Source organism: Zootoca vivipara, chromosome 5, assembly GCF_963506605.1.
Source record: "Zootoca vivipara chromosome 5, rZooViv1.1, whole genome shotgun sequence".
NCBI classification, from domain to species: Eukaryota; Metazoa; Chordata; class Lepidosauria; order Squamata; family Lacertidae; genus Zootoca; species Zootoca vivipara.
Window position 1 is genome coordinate 20771750 of NC_083280.1, and position 23114 is coordinate 20794863.

Below are 23114 nucleotides of genomic sequence, written 5' to 3' on the forward strand. Positions count from 1 at the left end.
TAGTTTTAAATAAACTTTTGAATTATTAATGTAATGTTGCAGTGATATTATAGTTTTTATGTTTATTCTATAGCATATGTATGGTACCTAAAGAAAATTGCATTTGGATTGCTTTGAGCACAAATAAATTTGTTGAAACTGTGGTATATAAATACACTGACTACAGCTAAGACTATGATTAGGCACTATACTATAAGTGATCTGGAACATATGCTTTCAATGTGCTCAGAGAATGGTTTGAAAGTATATGATGCAGCTCCATTTTTGAAGCAAAGCAGGCCAGGCTCTATAAGTCTTCGGGATGGGAGATTGCCCAGAAACTTTATGAAAACCAAAAAAACCAAACTGAGTTCTATGGAGAAAGAACTGTGTAGAAGTGAAATAAACCAAGTGAGAACTTTTATCGGCAATAGCTGTTTGCATGTACAAAACCATGCCACCCTTGGACAATTGGTTTTTTTAAAAAAAAAATAGGAACAGGGCTTGTTTCACTTGGTCTCAAAACTATGCACATAGATAACAGATAATAGTGAATATTTGCTTGTCATTTAGGAGTTGTATTTGGAATTTCAGTGGTCTCCATGATAATGTGCACACTCGGGCTCTTTCTTCACACGCAATACGGTATATAGAGCAGGTTTCACAATGAATTTAAGCATCTAAAAAGTATACTAAAAATCTGGATTTTTTTTTAATGTGCAGTTTTATTTTAGCAACAACAAGGTCAATAGGATTCTAGCAAAGCAACTTTTAATTGCAGGGTTGTGGGTTAGAGCCCCATGTTGGACAAAAGATTGCATTACAAGAGGTTAGACTAGATGAACCTCGTGGTCCCTTCAACTCTATGATTCTATGTACCATCTCACTCTTGGGCATCTATCGTATGTATATGTGATAATATACAGTACTTAGATGCAAGGAAACCCACCAGCCAAAATCAAACTACACAGCTGAGAGGATGGAACTTTCAAGAACTGATATTTGAATTTCTCTGCTTTCCTCTTCCTGTCCCTTTCACCTTTCGTATCATGTCTCATTTGATAAGTCAGGGGGCAAGGAGTGTCATATGTTTTAACCTTTGTACCTGTGATATGGGTTTATCAGGAAATTTTGTACTGAAAAAATTCCAATGCAAATCAAACTAATTTGCATCAGCAAATGTTCAGTTTGCACGGGAAAATTTTCAGATGCCCAAGACAGTAATCTAATTTAGTATGCTTGTTTTCCTTGTACATAGTAAGCACAGCTAACAACTTGGATGCTTCCAAGTTTATCTGCTATTCTATTTGCAAATGGTATCCACACAGTGTATTTAATAAATTTATGAAATAGAAAATATTACTCCAAAAATAAAGCACTGGAAACATTTATTGGGAGGAATTCTACCCTACATCACTACGTTTTTACAGTGCTTATAAATGTTATGTGCTCTTTTTAAGTGATTAAAAACAAAACAAAAGCATCTCTTATATCTCATGAACCTGTTTTACAGATTGCTGATAATCCAAGGAGACAAGAGGAGATCTGTTTGTGTGGCTTTCCTGGGGGCGGAGGAGAGACAGGAGACCAACAAACTGCATCTTAAGTGCTCTAGGATAACTTTTGCAACATAAAACAGATTGCTTTTAGACACAGGTTGTGTGTGGATAAATAGAATGATATTTGGAACCCATTATGACTTATTAATAATTTTATACTTGCTAGAATAACTGTACTACTTATATACCCTTATGTCTATTGTATCACAGTTTCAAGCACTTCTTTCTTTTCTTTATGTCTCAGTGAAAATATTAAATAAAATATAATAATAATAATAATAATAATAATAATAATAATAATAATACAGTGTTCTTTAAATCCCTTCCTCAACCAAGAGTTCTGATGGTGGGGGAGCAAGGACATAGGAGAATTTTGTGAGGCCACAGTACAGATTACAGGCATGGGAGAAACCTAGAAGTATTAGCACTGCCCAGAAAGCAGGGATTCTTTGAAGAGACTAGCTATCTGGACCATTTCAACCTGGATTTAGGTCCCCTTTCAGAACCGAATCAGCCTTAGTTGTCCTGATGCATGATCTTACTTCTCAGAAGCTTTTCTTACCACCGAGCATAGTATTCTATTGCAATACCTCTGTGGGGTGGGTACTCATGGACACTGTTTTACAGTTGTTCCGATCCTACCTATAAGGTTGGGTTCAGAGAACAGCATTGGGAAAGTGTCTCTCTGCCCCCTGACCCTTGTGTTACAGGGTGCCACAAGGCACGGTACAACTACAGATGCTATTTAACTTTTATATGAAGCTGCTGAGTGTGTGGCTATTAGGTGTGACTATTAGGGTGTCCCTGGTATGCTGATGATGCCCAGCCCCATTTCTCTTTAACTTCTGGGACTGATGCCTGGCAAGATGGAAATACTATGGATGAGCAATTCTCATGTCTGGGAAATAGGTCAGCTGCCTGTTCTGGACAAGGTTGCACTCCTTCTGAAGCTGCAGCTACACAGCTACAGGTACACAGCTTAGATCACTCCTGGATCTAACTTTCTCATTTGAGGCTCAGATTTCCTCAGTGGCCAGCTTTGAATGGTGCATCAGCTGTTACTGGATCAAGAGAGCTTGGTCAAGTACTGGTAATCTTGTGGATAGATGACTATAATGTGCTGTGTGTGGGACTACCCTTGAGGCTAGTTCAGAAGCTGCAGCTGGTGCAGAATTCTGCAGCCTGATTGTTATCAGATGTTGGATACCACCAACATGTAACACCTGCGTTGATGGAGCTGCGCTGGCAGCCAGTACACTACTGAGTCATCTTCAAAGTCTTACTATTGGTGTAGAAAGCTCTAAACAACATGGGGCCAGTGCACTTAAAACATTGCCTTATTTATTCTACCCAGATGGGGCAGCGGGTAGATCCTTTGCTTTGGTCATAGTCAAACACTACCCATGGCTTAAGATGCGGACACACACACACACACAAGGCTATGGTATTAGGCTGTTTGTTTTCATTAACAATTTGCGAACAGCAAATACATTTTCTGAGGAATGAAATGAAGCACCATGACCAGGAGTAACTGTCACCATTAGACTGACCTCTGGAAAAGCCACAAGACTGGGAATCTGTAATTATCAAGTCTCTTACTTTGCAACCCTAGCACTTTTAAACATAATTTTTGAATGACTAATTATAACAGACCAAAACTACACATTAAACTAAACATACCGTACATATTACGGTAAGAACCTATAACATACTTGGAGAGAGAGAAAAGACATTAAAATATTTACAGGCTTGAGATAGTGGATTTTTATGCAAAGGCTGCAGTGAGTAATATGAGTGTTTTGAGAAAATATGCCTTTGCAAATGTACAATGTAATATCTAAAGATTTATTCAGCCAACACCTCATAATCAACTCTAAATCTGAAGGGACATAAATGCATTTCATCAGAGATGAAAATCTTCAGTGACTGCTAAAATGAGAATCAAAAATTATTACAATCTAGTAATTTGGCTTGCAGCATGCATTAATCAGAAATCATAATAAATCCACATGCTTCTTAGACAGCACATTAGTCAAACAGTTTTGTATGATAACGACATTGACTAATGGGCTCCAACTTAGAAGGGTCAATCATAAACTCATCAAATGCTTCATTTAATTTCTTAATTTGGACAAACACAATTTGTTTATGGGAAAGATATCAGGTGTTCATGAATGAATAATGGCTAGGAAACCAAACTCCATTAATCAGCTCTTGATTACAAATGACTCCAAGATTGTTTATTCTAATTTCATTCATTTGGGTCAACAAAGAAAATATGAGCAAATGAAACTATTTGGTAAAAAATGGCACTCTTATTTCTCTGTATTTAATGAGAAAGTGATAAATACTGTTTCAATAACACAATGATTTTATTACCTGCGTTAAAAGCATTCTTGTTCAACAGAGAAATTAGTTCAGATGATTTATAATGAAAGTACAGAGACAGAAAAACAAAGCTATCCTTTACATGTAAATAGGTGTACAACTGCATAAGATTGTTCTGTTCTCAACAAGACCGACTTTCTACTGTAAATTGACTGAGGCAAAACATGCCAAGAAGTTGCTCTACCACTAACTTGCTCTCCCATTGCACTAGGGACCAGCTTCATCTTGTGTGAGGATAGCGTGTTTGTTTTTCTAAGTTTCCTGCTGTGCTTCCAAGTGAGGAAGTTGTATACGAGTGAACTGAGTTCTCTCAACTCTGTATCATGTACCTGTCTCTGTGAGAATGCCTCTGTGAGTGTCTTTGCAGATCTGTCTGTCTCTGGGAACCTGCAGGCCCCTTCCTTGAACATTCCGGTTCAGTGAGGGGAAATGCTTGTGGAATGTTCCCCCAAGGAGGTTCAGCTGGCACCTTTAGGCGCCAGGCAAAGATGTTCCTCTTTAACTAGGCCTTTGCATATGGACATCCGATGCCCTTTTAAATGTGCTGTGGAAGTGGGGGTTATTGGTTTGTTGTTGTTGTTTTGATTTTTATTATGGATGGATGGATAGATAGATAGATGGACAGATAGGTGATAGATAGATAGATAGATTTTATGTTGTGAACCGCCCTCAAATCTAGAGGTATAGGGTGGTATACAAATTTTATAAAACAACAACAGGTTTCTAGCTCTTTTCCTTATACAAGGAAAAACATGCAGGCAGTATTCTGCCCAATAATTCAGTATGAGGCAAACCTGCTCTGTTTCCATAATTCTAGCCAGTGAGTTACAACAGAACTACGACTGCTGAAGGGAACTTTCAGGTTTAATTGCATTAAATGTTGCAAAGTTTTATTTTTAAAAGCAGTAAGTTTTTTAAAAAATATCATTTTGAATAGATCAGTGATCTAAAACGTTTCCCTAAAAATATTCTCTTATTCTCCGAGGTAAAGGTAAAGGTAAAGGGACCCCTGACCATTAGGTCCAGTCGTGACCGACTCTGGGGGTTGTGCACTCATCTCACATTATTGGCCAAGGGAGCCGGCGTATTCTCTGAGACAAAAGTAATAATCACCATTCCATAGATTAAGATGCAGATTTTGACAGATTTCACATTCAAAGAGCAAATAGTGTCCCTATACATTCATAAATTTTATGCATGACCATGAGAAAGAGACCGTGTACTGAATAGATTATTTTTTAAAAATAAAAAATGATACGGGCATATACACTATAAAACTGTAACCAAAACCTCTCCACTATTGCTTCTTTTGAATATCAAAACTGAAGGATGATAAGCATCCAGGGATTTACAGGTGAGTTACATCACTGAAAGTTTTAGGGTTTTAGAGAAAGAACAGTTGTTATTTTTTTAATCATAAATGGTATTTCTTTGCAGATAATGAGAGTTCTCCTAAAAGGTAATGCAGCTTGGAGACAGAAAATGCCCAAAGCTTTAACAGAAGACTTCTCTTCTCTCCTCCTGTTGAGGCTCAATCCCACTTCGAGGAAAAGCACAGAGAACAGGAACAGTAGAAGTGTGATGTTTCTTTGAGCTTCCAGTGCTGACTACTTGCCATGTATGTTCTGGCTTTGGCAATAGGCTCCCTAGCTCCTAACACTTGATGATTGAGGGAGGGGGAGGCCTGCAAAGGAATGCCTTTCCACAAGTATTCATCTAGTTGCCATTGTCCGAAAGAATTTTTCATGTATTTGGAGTGCAAAATTCAGCAGTGATGGTTGTGAGCACTATCTCTCTGGAAATGGAGAAGGAGCCCTGGAGTGGGTGGGAGTGGTGACATGTCCAGGGTAAGATGCCTATGGCTGAGGCCATCATGTCCAGGAGTTGGGATAGCTGCATGATGTCTGCTGAGTGGGCATGCAAAGATCATGGATACCCTCCTGGGAGAGAGAGATGCAACCCTACTCCGTGTCCATCAATGCTCCCAAGTGTTGAAGTTGGTGGGAGGGAGACGGCTCTTTGAGGAGTTGACAAGAAGAAAAATGGTCCTTTAGATGGGCTAGCATTACATGGAAGTGCCTGTGAGAGAGACTTGTAGAGCAGAACAAGAGGTTGTCCAGGTAAGGGTATGCATGTACACCCTGAGGCTGAAGAATCTGCACTGCTGTGTCTATTACCTTTGTAAATACACAGTACTAGTAATGGAAGTCATTGTAGGAGAAGCATAGCAGCAGTCAATGTCTTGTGAATAACAGGCTATACAAATAGGTCTCCATTAGGTCTTTTCAGCCTAGAATGTCTTTTGGGTGGAGAGCCTCTCTGATGGAGGATAGCATCTCCATCTTAAGCTTCCACAAACTGGTTTAGAAATTTGAGGTCAAGTACTGCATTCCAGGATCCATCCTTTTTTGCTACCATGAAAAAAACTGAATACCAGAAAAGGTATCTTCTGAGGAAACTACCTTTGAGGAAACCTGGCGAGTATCCCTCCTTCTGGTGACAAGTGGAAGGAGTCCGAACAGCTGCTGGAGACCCTGGTGAGTGGATGGAGGTGCATCAGGAGTGATGGGTCTGCTGGGATCATTCTTGGAATCTGGGACAGTTACATGAAGGCTCACCACCTCTGAAGTTTCTCCCATGTCTGTAGGATCATGAAAGTACTGGAAGAGACCAGAGGAATGTCTGGGGAAGCATTTTTTCTTTCTCTTTTTTGTGAGTGAATGAATTTTCCATTGCTGGTGGTTTTGACCAGCACTTCCTTGAAGTCTGCCTCTCACAAATTTGGGTACTTCCCTTTTGGATAATTCAGATGCGTTATCAGTCAGCACAGTCTTCTTCAGTTGTATTACTTCAGTGAGAGGAGGCTTGGATGTAGTCTGCTGAATATATGAACATTGCTGGGGCAGAAAGCAGCAGCAGAGGGGGGGGGAGCCTTGGGCAACTCAGAAGCCTTGTGGGCATATTGGTCCTTAGAGGGTTGAAATGGAGCCATGAAACCTGGAGCCATGAAATGGAGCCATGAAACCTGAGCAATGACAGCAACTTCCATGTATGAGGATAGGGTCTCCTGCAGAACTGGCTGAACTGAAGAGCACAGTGGTACTCCAAAGTGCTCTCTGCCACTTGCCATGGACACAAACAATAGAATGAGAGTAGTGGTCCCTTCTTCAAAATTGCCATGGCTGCCATTTTCATACTGCTGATAAAGACAAGAGAATCTCAAGCAGCTGGACACTGACCATGGCTATCATTCAGTGCTGCCCTCCATGGGCTTTTTGATTGCCCAAAGGCACTTTGGAGCACAAGGCAGGAGGAATTTTCCCCATGGAGAAACATGGTTGGAGAGAGTCTTTTCCTCTTGCAGTGGGGCAGGGAAATGAAGGCAGATAAGGTAAAGAGGGCTCTCTTTTTTTAAAAAAAGAGCCAGACACTGAGGTCCACCTCAGAGGGCCTTCTGGCGGTTTCCTCACTGTGAGAAGTGAGGTTACAGGGAACCAGGCAGAGGGCCTTCTCGGTAGTGGGGCAACTATCTGACTTTTAGAAGACATCTGAAGGCAACCCTCTTTAGGGATGCTTTTAAGGTTTGATGTTTTGTCATGTTTTTTTATATTCTGTTGGGAGCCGCCCAGAGTGGCTGGGGAAACCCAGCTACACGGGCGGGGTAGAAATAAATTATTATTATTATTACAGTTGTACCTCTGGTTACGTACTTAATTCGTTCTGGAGGTCCATTCTTAACCTGAAACCGTTCTTAACCTAAGGCACCACTTTAGTTAATGGGGCCTCCCGCTGCCGCCATGCCGCACGATTTCTGTTCTCATGCTGAGGTAAAGTTCTTAACCCGAGGTACTACTTCCGAGTTAGCTGAGTCTGTAACCCGAAGTGTTTGTAACCCAAGGTACCACTGTATCCAAACACTTGGAGAATGATACAAGGCAGCTATGGGGAGCAGAAAAAAGTAAAGAAAAACAGGGTGCTCAGTAAGGAGACTGAGTATGAGCAAGAGGGGAGGAACAAAGTCTTCTGTTTACGGTAAGCTTTAGGTGTTTCCTGTCTCCAAGCTGTGCGCGAAGCTGCACTGCCTGTTTGGAGACCTCTGTCATCCACGAGAGAAATGCATTTGGCCTAATTTTATACTCCTATGCACTTGTAGCATATTCTTGCTTCTGAAGAATAATGCTTAGGACTGAGCTGTATATACACAAAGTAGACACTTGTACAAAGAAATGAAACAAGTAGTATTTAAATATAAAATATGAAGCAAATGAAAGACCTTTCCTCACAGAATAGCAATTCTTTCTTTAAAAAATGATAAGGGCTTCTCGTTGTTCTGAATCACCATCTCCATTGCTGTGCATTAGCTCAACAGCCTATACTGTATGTATGTATGTATGTATGTATGTATGTATGTATGTATGTATGTATGTGTATACTGTATATATAAATAAATTTCTTGGCAAACTTTGCTAAATACAAATAGATATAAATAACTTAAGATAACCACAAATTTGTATTTGACTTGAGATCAATGGCAAGCATGCAAGATTCAGCTGCACATAATTAGCACACATTTGCATCAGAATGATTTCTACCATATGTTACAACATTTTCAAAATCCTATAGTTATAATCTACGCATAAGTTACCTTTTTGGAGCTAGAAAAATTATAGCTAGAACAGCAATTCTGAAAAGTTTGGGACCAATTCTGAAATCAATAAGGTCAGCTAGAAAAATTATTAAAAATACACACAATACCCCATTCTTTAACCCTTGTACTATCTGGAAAATAAAATTTTAGACTTTACCCACCACTATAAAAATAGAATCTTTGAGGTATATTTTCCTTCCAAATACTTCATTATAATTCTGTTAGTCATCTAAACCTAATATAAGTTAGGTTAAAGTATTAGGATTTCAGATAATTTCATAACTGATTCGTGGTGTGCCTTTTGATTAGAGATGGGCCTGAAAAATGGGCTTACCATGAACCAGTTCTGTGAGAGAACCACCATAATCTCAGATCTCATATTGCATTTCACATGCTGCCTGTAACCCATCTGTGCTACAGCAACCAAAGCATATTGCTAAGTTTTTCAATGGAAATTAATTTCAAATTTGATCAATTTTAATTTTTATATTTCAACATATGGAGTCGTCCGACCACTGGCCAATTTAGCCCAGTATTGTCCAGTATGATGTGGAGTGGCTCCCAAGGCAGTCAGGCAGAGGTCTGGCCCATAACTTGTTACATAATTTTTAAATATGAGATTGGACTTGGGACCTTATGCATGCACAGTAAATGACAGATGGGTTAGTGAATGGACACTCTTGTGTTTAGAGTACAACATGCAGGCCCTCTCTTCACCCTTCCCATCAAGAAAGGAACTTCACTAGCTCAAAATCCATGGGATCACTAACTCGTTTTGCCAGAGGTTCCCTTTGAGAGTGGAATGGGGTGCAGTAAGCAAAAGTTCGAGCTCCTGTACCCACAATGGCTAGCTACCAAGTGTTGTTGCCAAATAACATTCCTCCATATACCTCTTTTGCCTTTGCTTTGGTTAGACTGGAAAGGGAGTGGGGGAGAACCAGATTTGGCTCAATTTTCCAGTAGCTGATCCTTCTTCTAAATAGCTGGTGCTTGAACCCTGGCATGATTGAGGCACTGTAGGGCTCCTGTGTCCAAAATATCGGTCAATTCCAGTTCCCTTGAAGTAGCGGGTTTGCAGTATGGGGTTGCTTCTGGATCCAGCTTTGTTACTAGAGGGCCAAGTGTTGCCTCAATGCCTAGAAGCACCTTTTATCAGCTGCAACTGACACAACAGCCACAAATGTTCCTGGGCTGAAAAAGCATTAGTTCATGCACTTCAAGATTGGATTACTGCAATGCTCTCCACATGGGCTTCCTTGCATTTGATTCAGAAGCTGCGGTTGGCGCAGAATGCTGCGGTACAATTGCTAACAGAAGCAAGACCCTGTTAGCATATAACAACTCTGCTCAGAGACCTGCAAAGGTTGCTAGTTTGCTACTGGGTCAAGTTTAAGGTTTTACTCTTAGTATATAAAGCCCCTAGCAGCTCGGGACCAGTTTACTTGTGAGATCGCCTTGCCCCCATATATGCCGCTTCAACTGCTTCAATCTATAGAACTGGCATGCCACAATACGCCTTCTGCATTTGTAGGAAATCAATCTTTTAGTGTGGCAGTACGCACACTTTGGAACTCCCTGCCTATCGACATCACACAGGCATCTTCACTGTACTCTTTTAGGCACCTTTTGTTTAGGCAAGTTTATTCACACAAGTAGACTGTTAACATGTCTTTTAATCTGGTTTTCATCTTATCATTCATTTTAATTATTTTAAAATGTTTTAAATAGTTGGTTTTAACTGTGCTTTACAGATGCTATTGCTTTATTCTTTCTGTAAACTGCTTTGAGGTTTTACAACAATCAAGGGGTATTGTAAAATCAATCAATCACATCTTAATGCAAGCAAAACCCCACATTGCATTCATTTTTCAGAACTGCCTGCCTCTGGGACAACTTTGAACTGTAGACTTGCATTTTTCCACCTATTTTATTCTATTAATAAAATTCTATTTTGGGGAAAAGTTTTCCCCTTGTATTTGTTGCTCCATCCCTTAAACTAGTCATTTCCATTTTGTACTATGTACAGGAAAATTGTACTATTTCCCTATTTGTTACCACCTACCTTAAAAATGGCTTTGCATAACCATTGAACACTGGAAGAAAAAGGCCACCCAATTTAACTAAGCAATTTTCATTAAAGGAAAAATAAGCAAGAATCTATAAAGTAATGAGTGATCCTATTAGTTCCACCAGACTAAAATCATACAGTCTACGTATGTGGTCTTCTAAGCCACATCTGTCACGAACCATTTTGGAACCATGGATTGTAGACCACTTATTAGGAAAGACTGAACAAATACAGATTTGTCGTTCTTAAGAATTATTTCATGAAAGACTGAAGACAACCATACAAGAAATGCCCTAACACATTTGCAGCAGCTAACACTAATATATTTGTATTTTATCTGTCCAATTCATTTATAGGAACATTTTCTTTTTAAAAAATGTGATGCAGAGTTAACTGGAACAAACTGGCTATATAATCACAGGATAATGAGTTAAACAGCCAAACAGGCAGATAAGCTGTCAAACAGCTCCATTAAATATAAAACATTCATTATTCCTCTGTCAGTTTTTACCACATATTGCTAATGTCATATTAACATCTCTATTCTGAAGTCTGCTTTAAACTATCAACAATTCTGTCTTTAAAATACAGTATTTTGCATGCTCTTTTAGAAACAGATTTGAAATGCAGATTCCACACACAGATCAGACAGGCATTTCAACTCAGGACCTTTGAAAGCTCACATCAATCAACTTTTGTAATTGTCTTTATAAGCAGCAGAAGAGAATCTTACCAATATGGCAGATTTTCACTATGTTTTTATACGGTAGTAGAAATTAACAGTTCACAAATGTTCACATCTATTTTATTTTTTTCAAAATCACATTCTTAAATAAAACCACAATTATTCAAAATATGTTATTTTATAAACTATTAATAATTTCTTATCAGAATAGGAAATCCAATTTTTTTGAATGCTGCCTCTCAAGTGTTTGAGAGACATGGGATACATTTAATATACCAACAAGCACGAATCCTTTTATGGTTCTCTGTCATTCAATAATGAATTCTGGAAAAGAAATCAGAGACACCCAAGTGGTTTGGCAACTGTAAGTGACAGAAGCTATGCTAAATCCTCTGTTTACACTGGGGATTAGCTGAGTAGATTGTGAGCAGCAAACTGAGCTGTCCATGGTCAAGGGAACCTGTTCCTTGTCAGCCTATAGGGCACAAGGACAAAACATGGTCCTGGTAGGAAGTGACCCATAAACATATTCCAGCGAAGGATTTATACAAAGCCAGTCTGCCTCATAGAAACTCCATATGACCATTAACTGGACTCCAAGGCTTGCCAGGAGGCCTAATTACAGGTCTACAGAGCCCAATAACAAAAGCTGAAGAGCTTTAGCCTAGGGATGATCTGCTTTATACTGACGAGAGAGTCCATATAGAGTGGCAAAAAGAAAGAGGTTTAGCTTTAAAATTCTCCCAAGAGAGACAGCATTGTAACTAAGCTTGGAAAGCGCACATGCAACATACTTCAGATAGGCTTAAACATACTACCCTCTCAAAATTAACATTCAGCTACTGCCTGCTTAACATCTGCTAAGTTGCTGTGATATTGTTAGACTATGCTAAAATGGCTTTCTTCTGTCTAACTATTGAGAGGAATAAGTAAATAAAGTCACTCAAATATAAATTTATAGTTGATAGCAATAATCCTTTCTGAGTGGCAGTTCTTACGAGCACAAAATTAGTTTCTTTAACAACTCATTAAAAACACTTATGTGACTTAAGTTATTATCCTTACTGTGTAAATGTATCTACAGTCTGTCATTAACATGAAATCTCTTACCAATATCCAAGCAATATAAACTAGATTTGTGCTCTTATAAACACAGATTAGTAGTTAGGCTTCTTGAAGGCATACCTTACGTTAAGTTCCAGAGTGACTAAGTAGTTATTAAACTTTATATAAAATTAACTGAAAGCACCATTAACATGATAAATAGACCAGGAACATGAAGTGCTTTCAAATACACAAACTAAAACAAATAAACCCCAAAATACTATCCCTAAACTCTTTTTACATGTGCCTTGAAAACCTTTGTCTGTACTTTAAAAATCAAACAGAAACACTCTGTCAGAAATTCAGAAATTTTTGTTGAATACTCAGATATGCTAATGATGTTGCACACATTAACACTTGCAATGGTTACTAAAACGGAAGAAACTTTGTGCGAACTATGAAATACCAGTTTTCCAAACTAAAGTATATGATTACATATGATTTCCTAGGCTAACAACTTGCTACTTGAACGCTAGAAAGGTTTAGTATTTCAAAACATGAGAGAAAGCTTATGAAACATAAATGAAGATCTTAATATGTGTTACAACCATACAGTTAAATAGGTGTGGGTGTATAAAATTTTCACTCCTCACAGAACAAGAAAGCATAAATAATAAAATGTTGATTTCCAATATTGTTCAACATAATCCCTAATTTTACAAAAGGAATCCAATGTACTTTATGCACTTGTTTTTTCAATGTTCAACTAAAAGTTAGGAAAGAGATTTCAAATTTCATGAATAACTTTAATGTATTTTCCAATCCCATAATTCATTTAAGAGTAATCTGGACCTAAGGTTTAAACTCCAATTTTAAATTTTTTAGATTAAAAAGTGTCACAAGAACCTCAAATATGCCTCGAAATCTACAGGCTTCTGATCACAATGACAAAAAATTCATAGTATCTTTAATACATTCTCGAGGTGTTAAATTAAAAAATGAGGTGTGACAGCTCAGAGCAGTATAAACAAATTGTGCTTTTCAAGGTCTGCCCTGTCACATCTACTTTATAATTATATGCTTCAGAGACATATTAAAAGAATGGGAGAACAATGCATATGTTTCAAACTATGACGGAGAAGATGCTACACTGAAGAATGTGAGCATTTATTGGAAACTGGGGGAAAAAAAGTTTTGCTATTGAACAAAAGATTTCTGTAAAACAGCATCCCCTAGAATGGTTACTATATATTCCACCATTAGGTTCAAATACTAATAAGAAAACGCAAAGGCAGAAAAGTAAAATATGTTCTTATATGACAGAGTAGATAGTTTAAAAAACCTTCGCTTTTGTCTTTTAGGCTAAGGTATACACATTTCTTTTAGATCATTATCTCCATGATCAGCAGCTCTCTGATGTTTTGTTGTACAGTGGAACCTCTACTTACGAATAACTCTACTTACGAATGTTTCTACTTACAAACGGAGCTCCGTCTGGCATCTTGGATGCGGTTTAGATAGGATTTTTTCTACGTACAAATTTTTAGATACGGTTGCTTCGACTTACGATTTTTTTCTCCCAATGCATTCCTATGGGATTCGACTTACAATTTTTTTCGACTTACGAATGTGCGTTCGGAACGCATTAAATTCGTAAGTAGAGGTACCACTGTATATAGGCATAGATACAAATAGAGAACTGTAGCACCTCTATTAAATGTATTTAAATGACAGTTCTGCTAATTGACCACACAATCCGAAGTAGGTTTATTCAGAAGAAAGTTCCATTAAGTTCATTGAGGCTTACTCTCAGGTAAGTGTGAACAGGATTACAGTCTCCTTTAGTTACTGTACTGCCATAATACTTTTATGTATTTATTTTTAAGATTTATATCACACCCTTGGTCAAAAGACCTCAAGACAGGAAACTTTTGAATTACATGAATGAGCCAAAATATAAAAACAAAACATGCAATTCTCAGTTAAAATAATACAACACAGGTCAAAAGATTCCGTAACTCAAAGGCCTAGAAGAAGAATAAAAGCTTCATCTAGCATCAATAAATGGATAGGATCAAAGCCAGTCAAATCTGAGGAGATAAGGTACTCCAAAACTGGGTACCATTGCTGAGAGGCACTTAAACAATATTATTGCTTCCATCCATTTACTTACCAGCAGCTTCAAGAACCAACTGTAATCTAGCTTTCGCCTGTTCAGCAGCGGACTAGAAAAAGGGAGGAAAAAGGAATAACCATTATTATTTTTTTAATGAAACTTGCAACCTGCCATTTCTCCCAAAGGAGTCCAAGACAGCAAACACCAAAATGATAAAACAGATGATATTATAAAACTTAAAATATAAACATATTTAAACCATCTAAAAACTTGTTATGCAGTCACATACTCTCAGAGCTGATAATTTCAAGGTTGCCAGGAACAGTATCTTCTAGCTGCCAAATGCCTGGTTAAACACAAATGTTTTTAAATTCCTCCTGAAAGTTAGTAATAAGGGACACAGATGCATCTCACCAGGGAGGACATTCCACAAACAGGGAACTGCCACTGAAAAGTCCTTGTCAAAGGTCAATGCCAACTGGGCAGCAGCCAGTGGCACCACTAGCAAGAGGGTCTCCTCTACAAAGTGTAGGGCCCAAGATCAGAGTTAGAAACTGAGATGTATAAGCTAGGCATCAAATACCACCTTAAACCTAGGTTACGGTCAACACAACGGAATGTCTATTCACCAGGGCGTTGGACTAGATAACCCTTGGGGACTCTAGGTAAAGGTAAAGGGACCCATAACTGTTAGGTCCAGTCACGGACGACTCTGGGGTTGTGGTGCTCATCTCGCTCTATAGGCCAAGGGAGCCGGCGTTTGTCCGCAGACAGCTTCTGGATCATGTGGCCAGCATGACTAAGCCGCTTCTGGCAAACCAGAGCAGCACATGGAAACACTGTTTACCTTCCCACTGGAGCGGTACCTATTTATCTACTTGCACTTGACGTGCTTTCGAACTGCTAGGTTGGCAGGAGCTGGGACTGAACAACAGGAGCTCACCCCACCACGGGGTTGAACCGCCGACCTTCTGATCAGCAAGCCCTAGGCTCTGTGGTTTAACCCACAGCGCCACCCGCGTCCCTACAATTCTACAATTCATGAACAAAACTACATTGCTTGGCTGTACCTTGCACTTACAACAACAACAACAACAACAACAACAACAACAACAACAAATAATAATAATAATAATAATAATACTTTTATTATATGCCGCCCATCTGGCTGGGTTGCCTCAGCCTCTCTGGGCAACTCCCAACAAAATATGAAAAACACAATAAAACATGAACCATTAAAAACTTCACTGAACAATTCACTTGTCCCAGTATGCAAGAAGGAGAAACACACACAGTGGAAATGGACATGGTATTAACTATGGACTAAGGCAAAGGTTTTTAAACTGTAGCCTGTGAGTTCCATTGGGTGACCTGGGGAAAGGCTGAAGCACTGACAAATATACCTGTACTCAGCCCTGCACTTACTTCACTTAATGTGATGGTGGCGGACTAAGATGCCCAGCAAAAGGTCCATACGCCATTTGCTATGCACGAGTCAGCTGACTCAATGGAGATGTCAATTGCCAACTTTGTGCCCAGAAATTTCCACATATTCACAACTGGACCAGCACCAGTAGCTAAACATGCCTGGCACCCATGCAATTTCGAACAATGCCCAAGATTGAAATTGGTGAAGGTTTGCTTTTGGTACACAGGTCCCAAGCCATTGGACAAGGAGAAGAGAAATTCCATTACAATCAAATGGTATATAAATCTTGTTAAATCACTCGCTCAATTAATTGATAAAATATCGTCAACCTCTGCTCCTTGGGCTAGGGAGCAGCTGGGCATGCAAAAGTCAAGCTCACACCCCCCACACATCTTAATGCAAGCAGACATAAATCCTTGCACCAACAGAATAAGTTACTTAGCTTTACATTGGATACAACCCTTATATACACTTTATATATATATTTAATAAATGCAAAAGCATGCAAATTTCATTTTTTATTAGCTAGTACTGAAAATTGTTCAAAGCAATGCTTTAGGAAACAAAATAACAAAAATGATGTGACCTGTTTAAAGCCAATCAAGCGACAACAATATATAAATACAGTATGTAAACCTAGCACTGCATCATCATTATCAATACTGACCAACAACCAGAAATGGAATTCAGCATTCATCTTATGTATTGAGCCACAGAAATTGCCTTTATACTGCTCAACTGCAAAATACCGAACAGTCTGTTCAGAAAGTCTAAGGTTTAGACTAAAACACGGTCTCAAGTGTACAAAAGTCTGCTCATGTGAGCAGTAAGAATGATTATTTCATATTTCTCTGGACATGTAAACTAGTTTGCCTAATGGTGCCAATTAGAGAGCATCTTAATTGGCTCTACGTCAACAACATAAATTGTCTCCAGCTACACAGAATTGTGTCTATTGTAAAGAATCCTCAAGCTGACCATTTTGATAGTATGCAGTGCACCAATCATGAACTTAACCATCACTATATTTGCCTGACTACTTTTTTATGACTCCCAACAAATTTTGCATTTACATTACTAGTATTCTGAACAGTTTGCCTTCTGCTAACACAGCCTTATAAATCCAGATATGAATATTACAAAATGGACCCGGTAACCCCAAACGGACCCAATAAAATCAACTAGAAAAAAATATTAGCTTGTAATATTACAACTGATTTATATAAAGCTTTATAATAAATATGTAATTTTAAATGGATAGCAGTAGTTTTTTGTCTTACTGTTGGTAGTGCTAGAATAAATTGGGAGCAATCATTCTCTTCAGCTTTATTCCTTTTACAATGATTGTGCCAGTGTGGTTCAGTATATATAATAACAACAGCAGGATAAGGGGGAAATGAAATAGTGTTTTGTTTTCCTTTAGTCCCCAAAGAAAATTCTATAATAGGTCACATATTAAAATAGACAAATTGATTCATTAGGCATAAATATGTTAGTTGATTGATCTGGCCTTATAGTACTTGCTGTATTTCGTGTATATAACATAGTTGATATATAAAACTCGCTCTATATACAAAAAGATATATAAATATTATTCTTTTTTTAGAAATTCCAGAAGTTGATGGTTTTCAACAGCCCCAGTGAAAAAACAAACATGAAAGAAATCAATTTAGGTAATAAGGACTTTGGGGGGGATCCAAGTAGATAATAAGATGCAATCTGGGGAGGCTAAATAAAACTACTTAAGTCCCAATAAAGCCAATATACTTTTAATATCAGCGCTAGGTATCCATAATTGTGTATTGTTGTATAAACACATATTTGTTTTTAATCTATAGCCTAGTTTGCATTATCACATTAAGGCAAGTAAAAACAAACTACGGTTTCAAAGTGAATGTGTTGTGTGCTGGTGTACACTGCTGAAAAGTTCTTCTTCCTTTCCCCTCCTGACAGAGAGAAATCAGGGTCTGGCGTCTCATGACATCAAAACGCAAACCCAGAGTGGTAACCATCATTTGCTCTTGGCTTACTGCTTGTGATTTATTTGGAGAAAGGAAACCTCAAACCTGAGTTCGGAGTTTACAACAAGTGGCAGCACAGCAGAACCAGGGGAAGAAGTGCTGTGGGAACATTTGAGCACTAGCACACTGCTCATTTGCATTAAACCATTGTTTGTTTTCAACTATGGTTTAATGGAAAGTATGATTCAGGCATATGTTGCAAGCCTGCTTGGGGGCTTTTATAGGCAAATGATGGGATATGAATCTTCTAAATAAGTAAAAATACCAACCCAATATGAAAGGCTTAAATGCACACCCATGTCTACTCAGTAGTAGCCACACTGGAAACCTGTAGGAATGATGTGCTGTAAGTACTACTGAAAATTAAGAGTCACATACAGCATTTCAGAAAGCATTTCATGTACAGTACATGAATGAAGAAATGTACAGAGATCACTTTTAAATAATTTCCTAAAAGGATGCAATCTCTGCAGAGAACAAGTGGTATGTCGTGGAGATTAAAGTTCTTCCCTAATCTCTTTCTTCCTTAATGAGACATGTAGAAGAAATTCCCACGATGGGATATGTCTAAGCTATACAGGAAGTTCTCTCTTGAGATAAAAATCCTATCACAAAATCACAGATTTGTAGAGTTGGGAAGGGACCCTGAGGGTCATCTAGTCCAGCCCCCTGCAATGCAGGAATCTCAGCTTAAAAACTTCCAAGGAAGGAGAGTCAACCACCTCTCATGGGAGACTGTTCCACCGTTGAACAGCTCTTACTACCAGAAAGCTCTTCCTGGTGTTTAGTTGGAATCTCCTTGTAACTTGAATCCATTGGTTTGGGTCCTAGCCTCCAGAAGAAGGAGAAAACACGCATGCTACATCTTCCTGTGACAGACCTTTAGATGTTTGAAGAAGGCTATCATATAGACCAGGCATCTCCAAACTGTGGCCCTCCAGATGTTTTGGCCTACAACTCCCATGATCCCTAGCTAACAGGACCAGTGGTTGGGGAAGATGGGAATTGTAGTCCAAAACATCTGGAGGGGCGAAGTTTGGAGATGCCTGATATAGACTCTAAGTCTCCTCTTTACCAGGCTAAACATACCCAATTCCCTCAACTGTTTCTTATAAGGCTTAGTATCCAGACCCTTTGGTTGCTCTTGAAAAGGTTGTGCTTACGTGTGTGTGTGTGTGTGTGTGTGTGTGTGTGTGTGTGTGTGTGTGTGTGTAAGATACACTGCAGACTGGAGTCTCCTCACAAACAGGATTCACATCTATTTACCACTAAGAACATCAGCCAACTGCCTAGACAACAGAACAGCTGCCAGCTTTCAGAAGTGGGAGTCAATTCCACTCCTAAAACAAACAAACAAACAAACAAACAAACAAACAAACAAACAAACTCTCTTGTGTGTGTGGGGGGGGGAAATGAACATTTCCATACGTAGATACATGCTTGCATGAAGGAGAGAGAGACTAGAAACTGAAAATAATGAGATAGGAGGCTGGGAAGGATTTTAGCTTGCAGAGGTAGACAGGAGAGTGAAGCCCTTCTTGTCAAGGTATCTACACATCAAGTGACAATCCAGAGTACCTACAAACTAGCAGATTTACTCATCAGGAAAGGACTCATTACAAGCTGGGATGCTAACTCCTAACCCATGTGTACATATAAAAATATGCACTGAACAGCAAGAGAATCTACAGAAATTTTAACTATTAGTTTGCGCCGTTGTTGCTCTGCAAATGCAAAAAGGAGAAATTGCAACTATTCAGTCTATTAATCCTCAGTAAGATGGCAGTGTCTGCACAAGCAGCTCCCTACAGCTAACACAGGAGAACGAAAGGCAAAACATGGCACATTATGTATCTCAAATCAGAAACATTGAACTATCAGTCAGTCAATCACCCATTTCCACCACCCTTCTGAGTGATACCCTTCCCCACACTTTCTCTATATATAAGCGTCTGGGGACTTCTATTTCAGTGTATCTGAAGAAGTGTGCATGCACACAAAAGCTCATACCAAAATAAAAAACTTAGTTGGTATTTAAGGTGCTGCTGGAAGGAATTTTTTTATTTTGATTGAACTAAGGGGGTAGCGATCACAGCCATTCATGTATTACATATCACCTGGGTAAGTTCACACTGACATCAAGACAAAATTTAGCCTGCACATTTCTACTGAGTACATAAGTACAGCAACTGATTACAGTCGCATAAATAATGACCAAATTAGTTTTTTAGTGCCCTTCCATACCACATACATTTTCAGACATGCCGCCCTTCTAGTAAGCGGCTGATAACCTGTTTCTGGTTTAGGACCAGTGATGCTCATTTACGCCTTATTATTTATGCTGTTATTATTAGTTCTTAGTTTATAGCAGAGATCCAATATTAGTCAGAATATACCCACTGAAATAAAATGATTAAGTAAAATCCATTAATTTCCAGGGATCTATTCTGAGTATGACTAACACTGGACTCGCCCTATGAACAGAATAAAGCACTTTAAATAACAATTTTTAAAAAACAAAAGTTACATATCAACTGCAAAGCCACTGTGCTGAAATTAATGTAGCATATAAACTGAATAACAATAAAGAGTTTGGTCAGCATAACTGCGTATTTTACAACAGGCAAGTTTATGAAGTAGGTGAAGAACAAATCTGCTTTGCATTAAAGTATATCTAATTATTTATGTAACAATTAATATTGCGCAATTAGATTTAGGAGTATAAACTGTCAAGGAAAAGTAATTATGAAGAATAAGCCAAAGATTTCTGTGATTCATTAGGGTTTATTCTTGTTAATTAACTAGAAATTAATTATACTGAATAGAAGCTTTAATAAGAAAAAGGAAGGTTGCCTTGTTTGGGAATATCATTTAAAACAACTTATGACACTTGAATACAGCAGAGCACAGCATAAATTCAATTTTTGTCAGCTGTAAGAATCTTAAGTACTGAGAAAACAACGAACTCTAAGGTAGAAGTATCCAATGGAAACCTTGTTATATTTTTGAGTGTACTATTTTGGAATCCACAGATTGCATGAGTAGAAAAGCCATTTTCCTGCTTGCAAGTTGTAATGAGCTCTGGTCCATTGCAAGTAGGAATTTGGGATTCAAGAAACTCTGATTCAATCTGAGAGAACTTGGTATTAGCAGATGGATTGGAGTATGACGATGATGGCTGTTCAGTTGGTTCTTCTATTGTTACCAGATTCTGCTAGTGTGTCTGTATACAAAAGTGTGTTTGTGTGTATGAACAAGTATCTTAGCTATGTATTTACTGCATTGGCTTTGAATACCCTCCTTACTCTGGGGGATTTAGACTCCTCCTTGCCACGACCCTCTCTTTGTTCCCTAGCATGTGAACTGTGCTTGCTATTTTTCTTGGGAGAAAAGCAATGACAAACCTAGACAGCATCTTAAAAAGCAGAGACATCACCTTGCCGACAAAAGTCCGTATAGTTAAAGCTATGGTTTTCCCAGTAGTGATGTATGGAAGTGAGAGCTGGACCATAAAGAAGGCGGATCGCCGAAGAATTGATGCTTTTGAATTATGGTGCTGGAGGAGACTCTTGAGAGTCCCATGGACTGCAAGAAGATCAAACCTATCCATTCTGAAGGAAATCAGCCCTGAGTGCTCACTGGAAGGACAGATCGTGAAGCTGAGGCTCCAATAGTTTGGCCACCTCATAAGAAGAGAAGACTCTCTGGAAAAGACCCTGATGTTGGGAAAGATTGAGGGCACTAGGAGAAGGGGACGACAGAGGACGAGATGGTTGGACAGTGTTCTTGAAGCTACGAACATGAGTTTGACCAAACTGCGGGAGGCAGTGGAAGACAGGAGTGCCTGGTGTGCTATGGTCCATGGGGTCACGAAGAGTTGGACACGACTAAATGACAACAACAGGATACTGCTGATGGGAGGTACTTGCCAGTGTCTTTCCCAAGGGGAGATCTTTCTACTTGAAGCCAAATTTTGGTGGCGTTCATGAGCAACCAAGGGCCATTGACTGTAGAGAGGAGGGTTCACTCAGGGGTCATATAACCAGACGCCCCAATAGAGGCTACCATTTTGACCAGTGGTTAAGACCACTATCTTAACCCAAAAGTAGTATTGCTAATTCCACAAAGTAAGTAACATACCTCCACAGGCACTTACTCCACAAATACTGTATCTCTAGAACCATGGAAGTTCATAAGAGATAAGAACTGAAGTTGGGCTGGCATAAGTGTGACACAGTAAGAAGTATTCCAAAGTCTGCCCACCTTCAACACTATGGGAAAAGCTTAAACTGTAGATATTTTGCCTGACAGACATATTATTATGTGTGTGGCTCTGTATATACTTGTACGTCCCCTACCCCACCAGCAAAAGAGAATATATATTAGCATATGACACAAAGCCTATTCAATTTGATGCACATTTGTGTCTTCTTTTGCAAGGGGTATAGAGGGCCTAATCTACAGATGGTGTTCTGGGTCCAGAAAATCTTGCTGGCATCCCTGAATGGAAGGGGGAAAAGGCAACTGGACAACAGTTTTCTTGGATTGGAAGCTATACCATATCCTAAAGGTCCAAAACAGGCAGGGGGAGCATATTATAAACCATGCAAACACCCCCTTATATGATTATATAAATATTAGTTAAGAATTAATAAATCTGCAGAGCATACAATTGGGAGGAAAGAGCAGTGGTGACATACCACAAGTTATTAGAATACTATAGCTGCCATAGCCAGAACTGTGTCCACAATATAGCTAACACGGGCAGCTGCCAATTTAACACACTCACTAAAGCGGAGTTCCTATAAGGAAATATGTGAAAGCTGGAGTGGAATGGATTGTGTACATAGGTCCCTTCTTTTGTCATGGTACTGAAGATGGTTGGATTCCTGTTGGGTAACACATGCTCATGAACAAATAAGATCCCGTGTAAGGTTGAGGACAAAAAGCAAAGTCTTCCTAAAACAAGAGGTTTGGGCTATTTGTGGGGAGAAATATTTTTGTAAGAAGATGCTGAACAAAACGTGGAGGAAACCATGTCTGTTTTGTTTGTTTGCTGTGTACTGTATAGGTCTCAAAGGAGGTGAGGGCTGAGTTTAATTTCTTAAAAGTGAAGTACAGGGGCTCAAGCCTATAGGGAACCCATGCCACTTGTCTTGTAAGCGACCCTCTTTCAG

At 38.9% G+C, this 23114-nt stretch overlaps 1 protein-coding gene across 2 annotated transcripts in view; it reads right to left on the reverse strand.

The window, feature by feature from the left end:
- Positions 1-23114, reverse strand: part of RSRC1 (arginine and serine rich coiled-coil 1) — a 160593-nt gene that overhangs the window by 61241 nt on the left and 76238 nt on the right. For both annotated transcript variants that reach the window (XM_035133475.2, XM_035133474.2), the window contains exon 6: positions 14545-14596. In XM_035133475.2, the coding sequence (XP_034989366.1) occupies positions 14545-14596 (52 nt within the window). The remainder of the gene's footprint in view (positions 1-14544; positions 14597-23114) is intronic.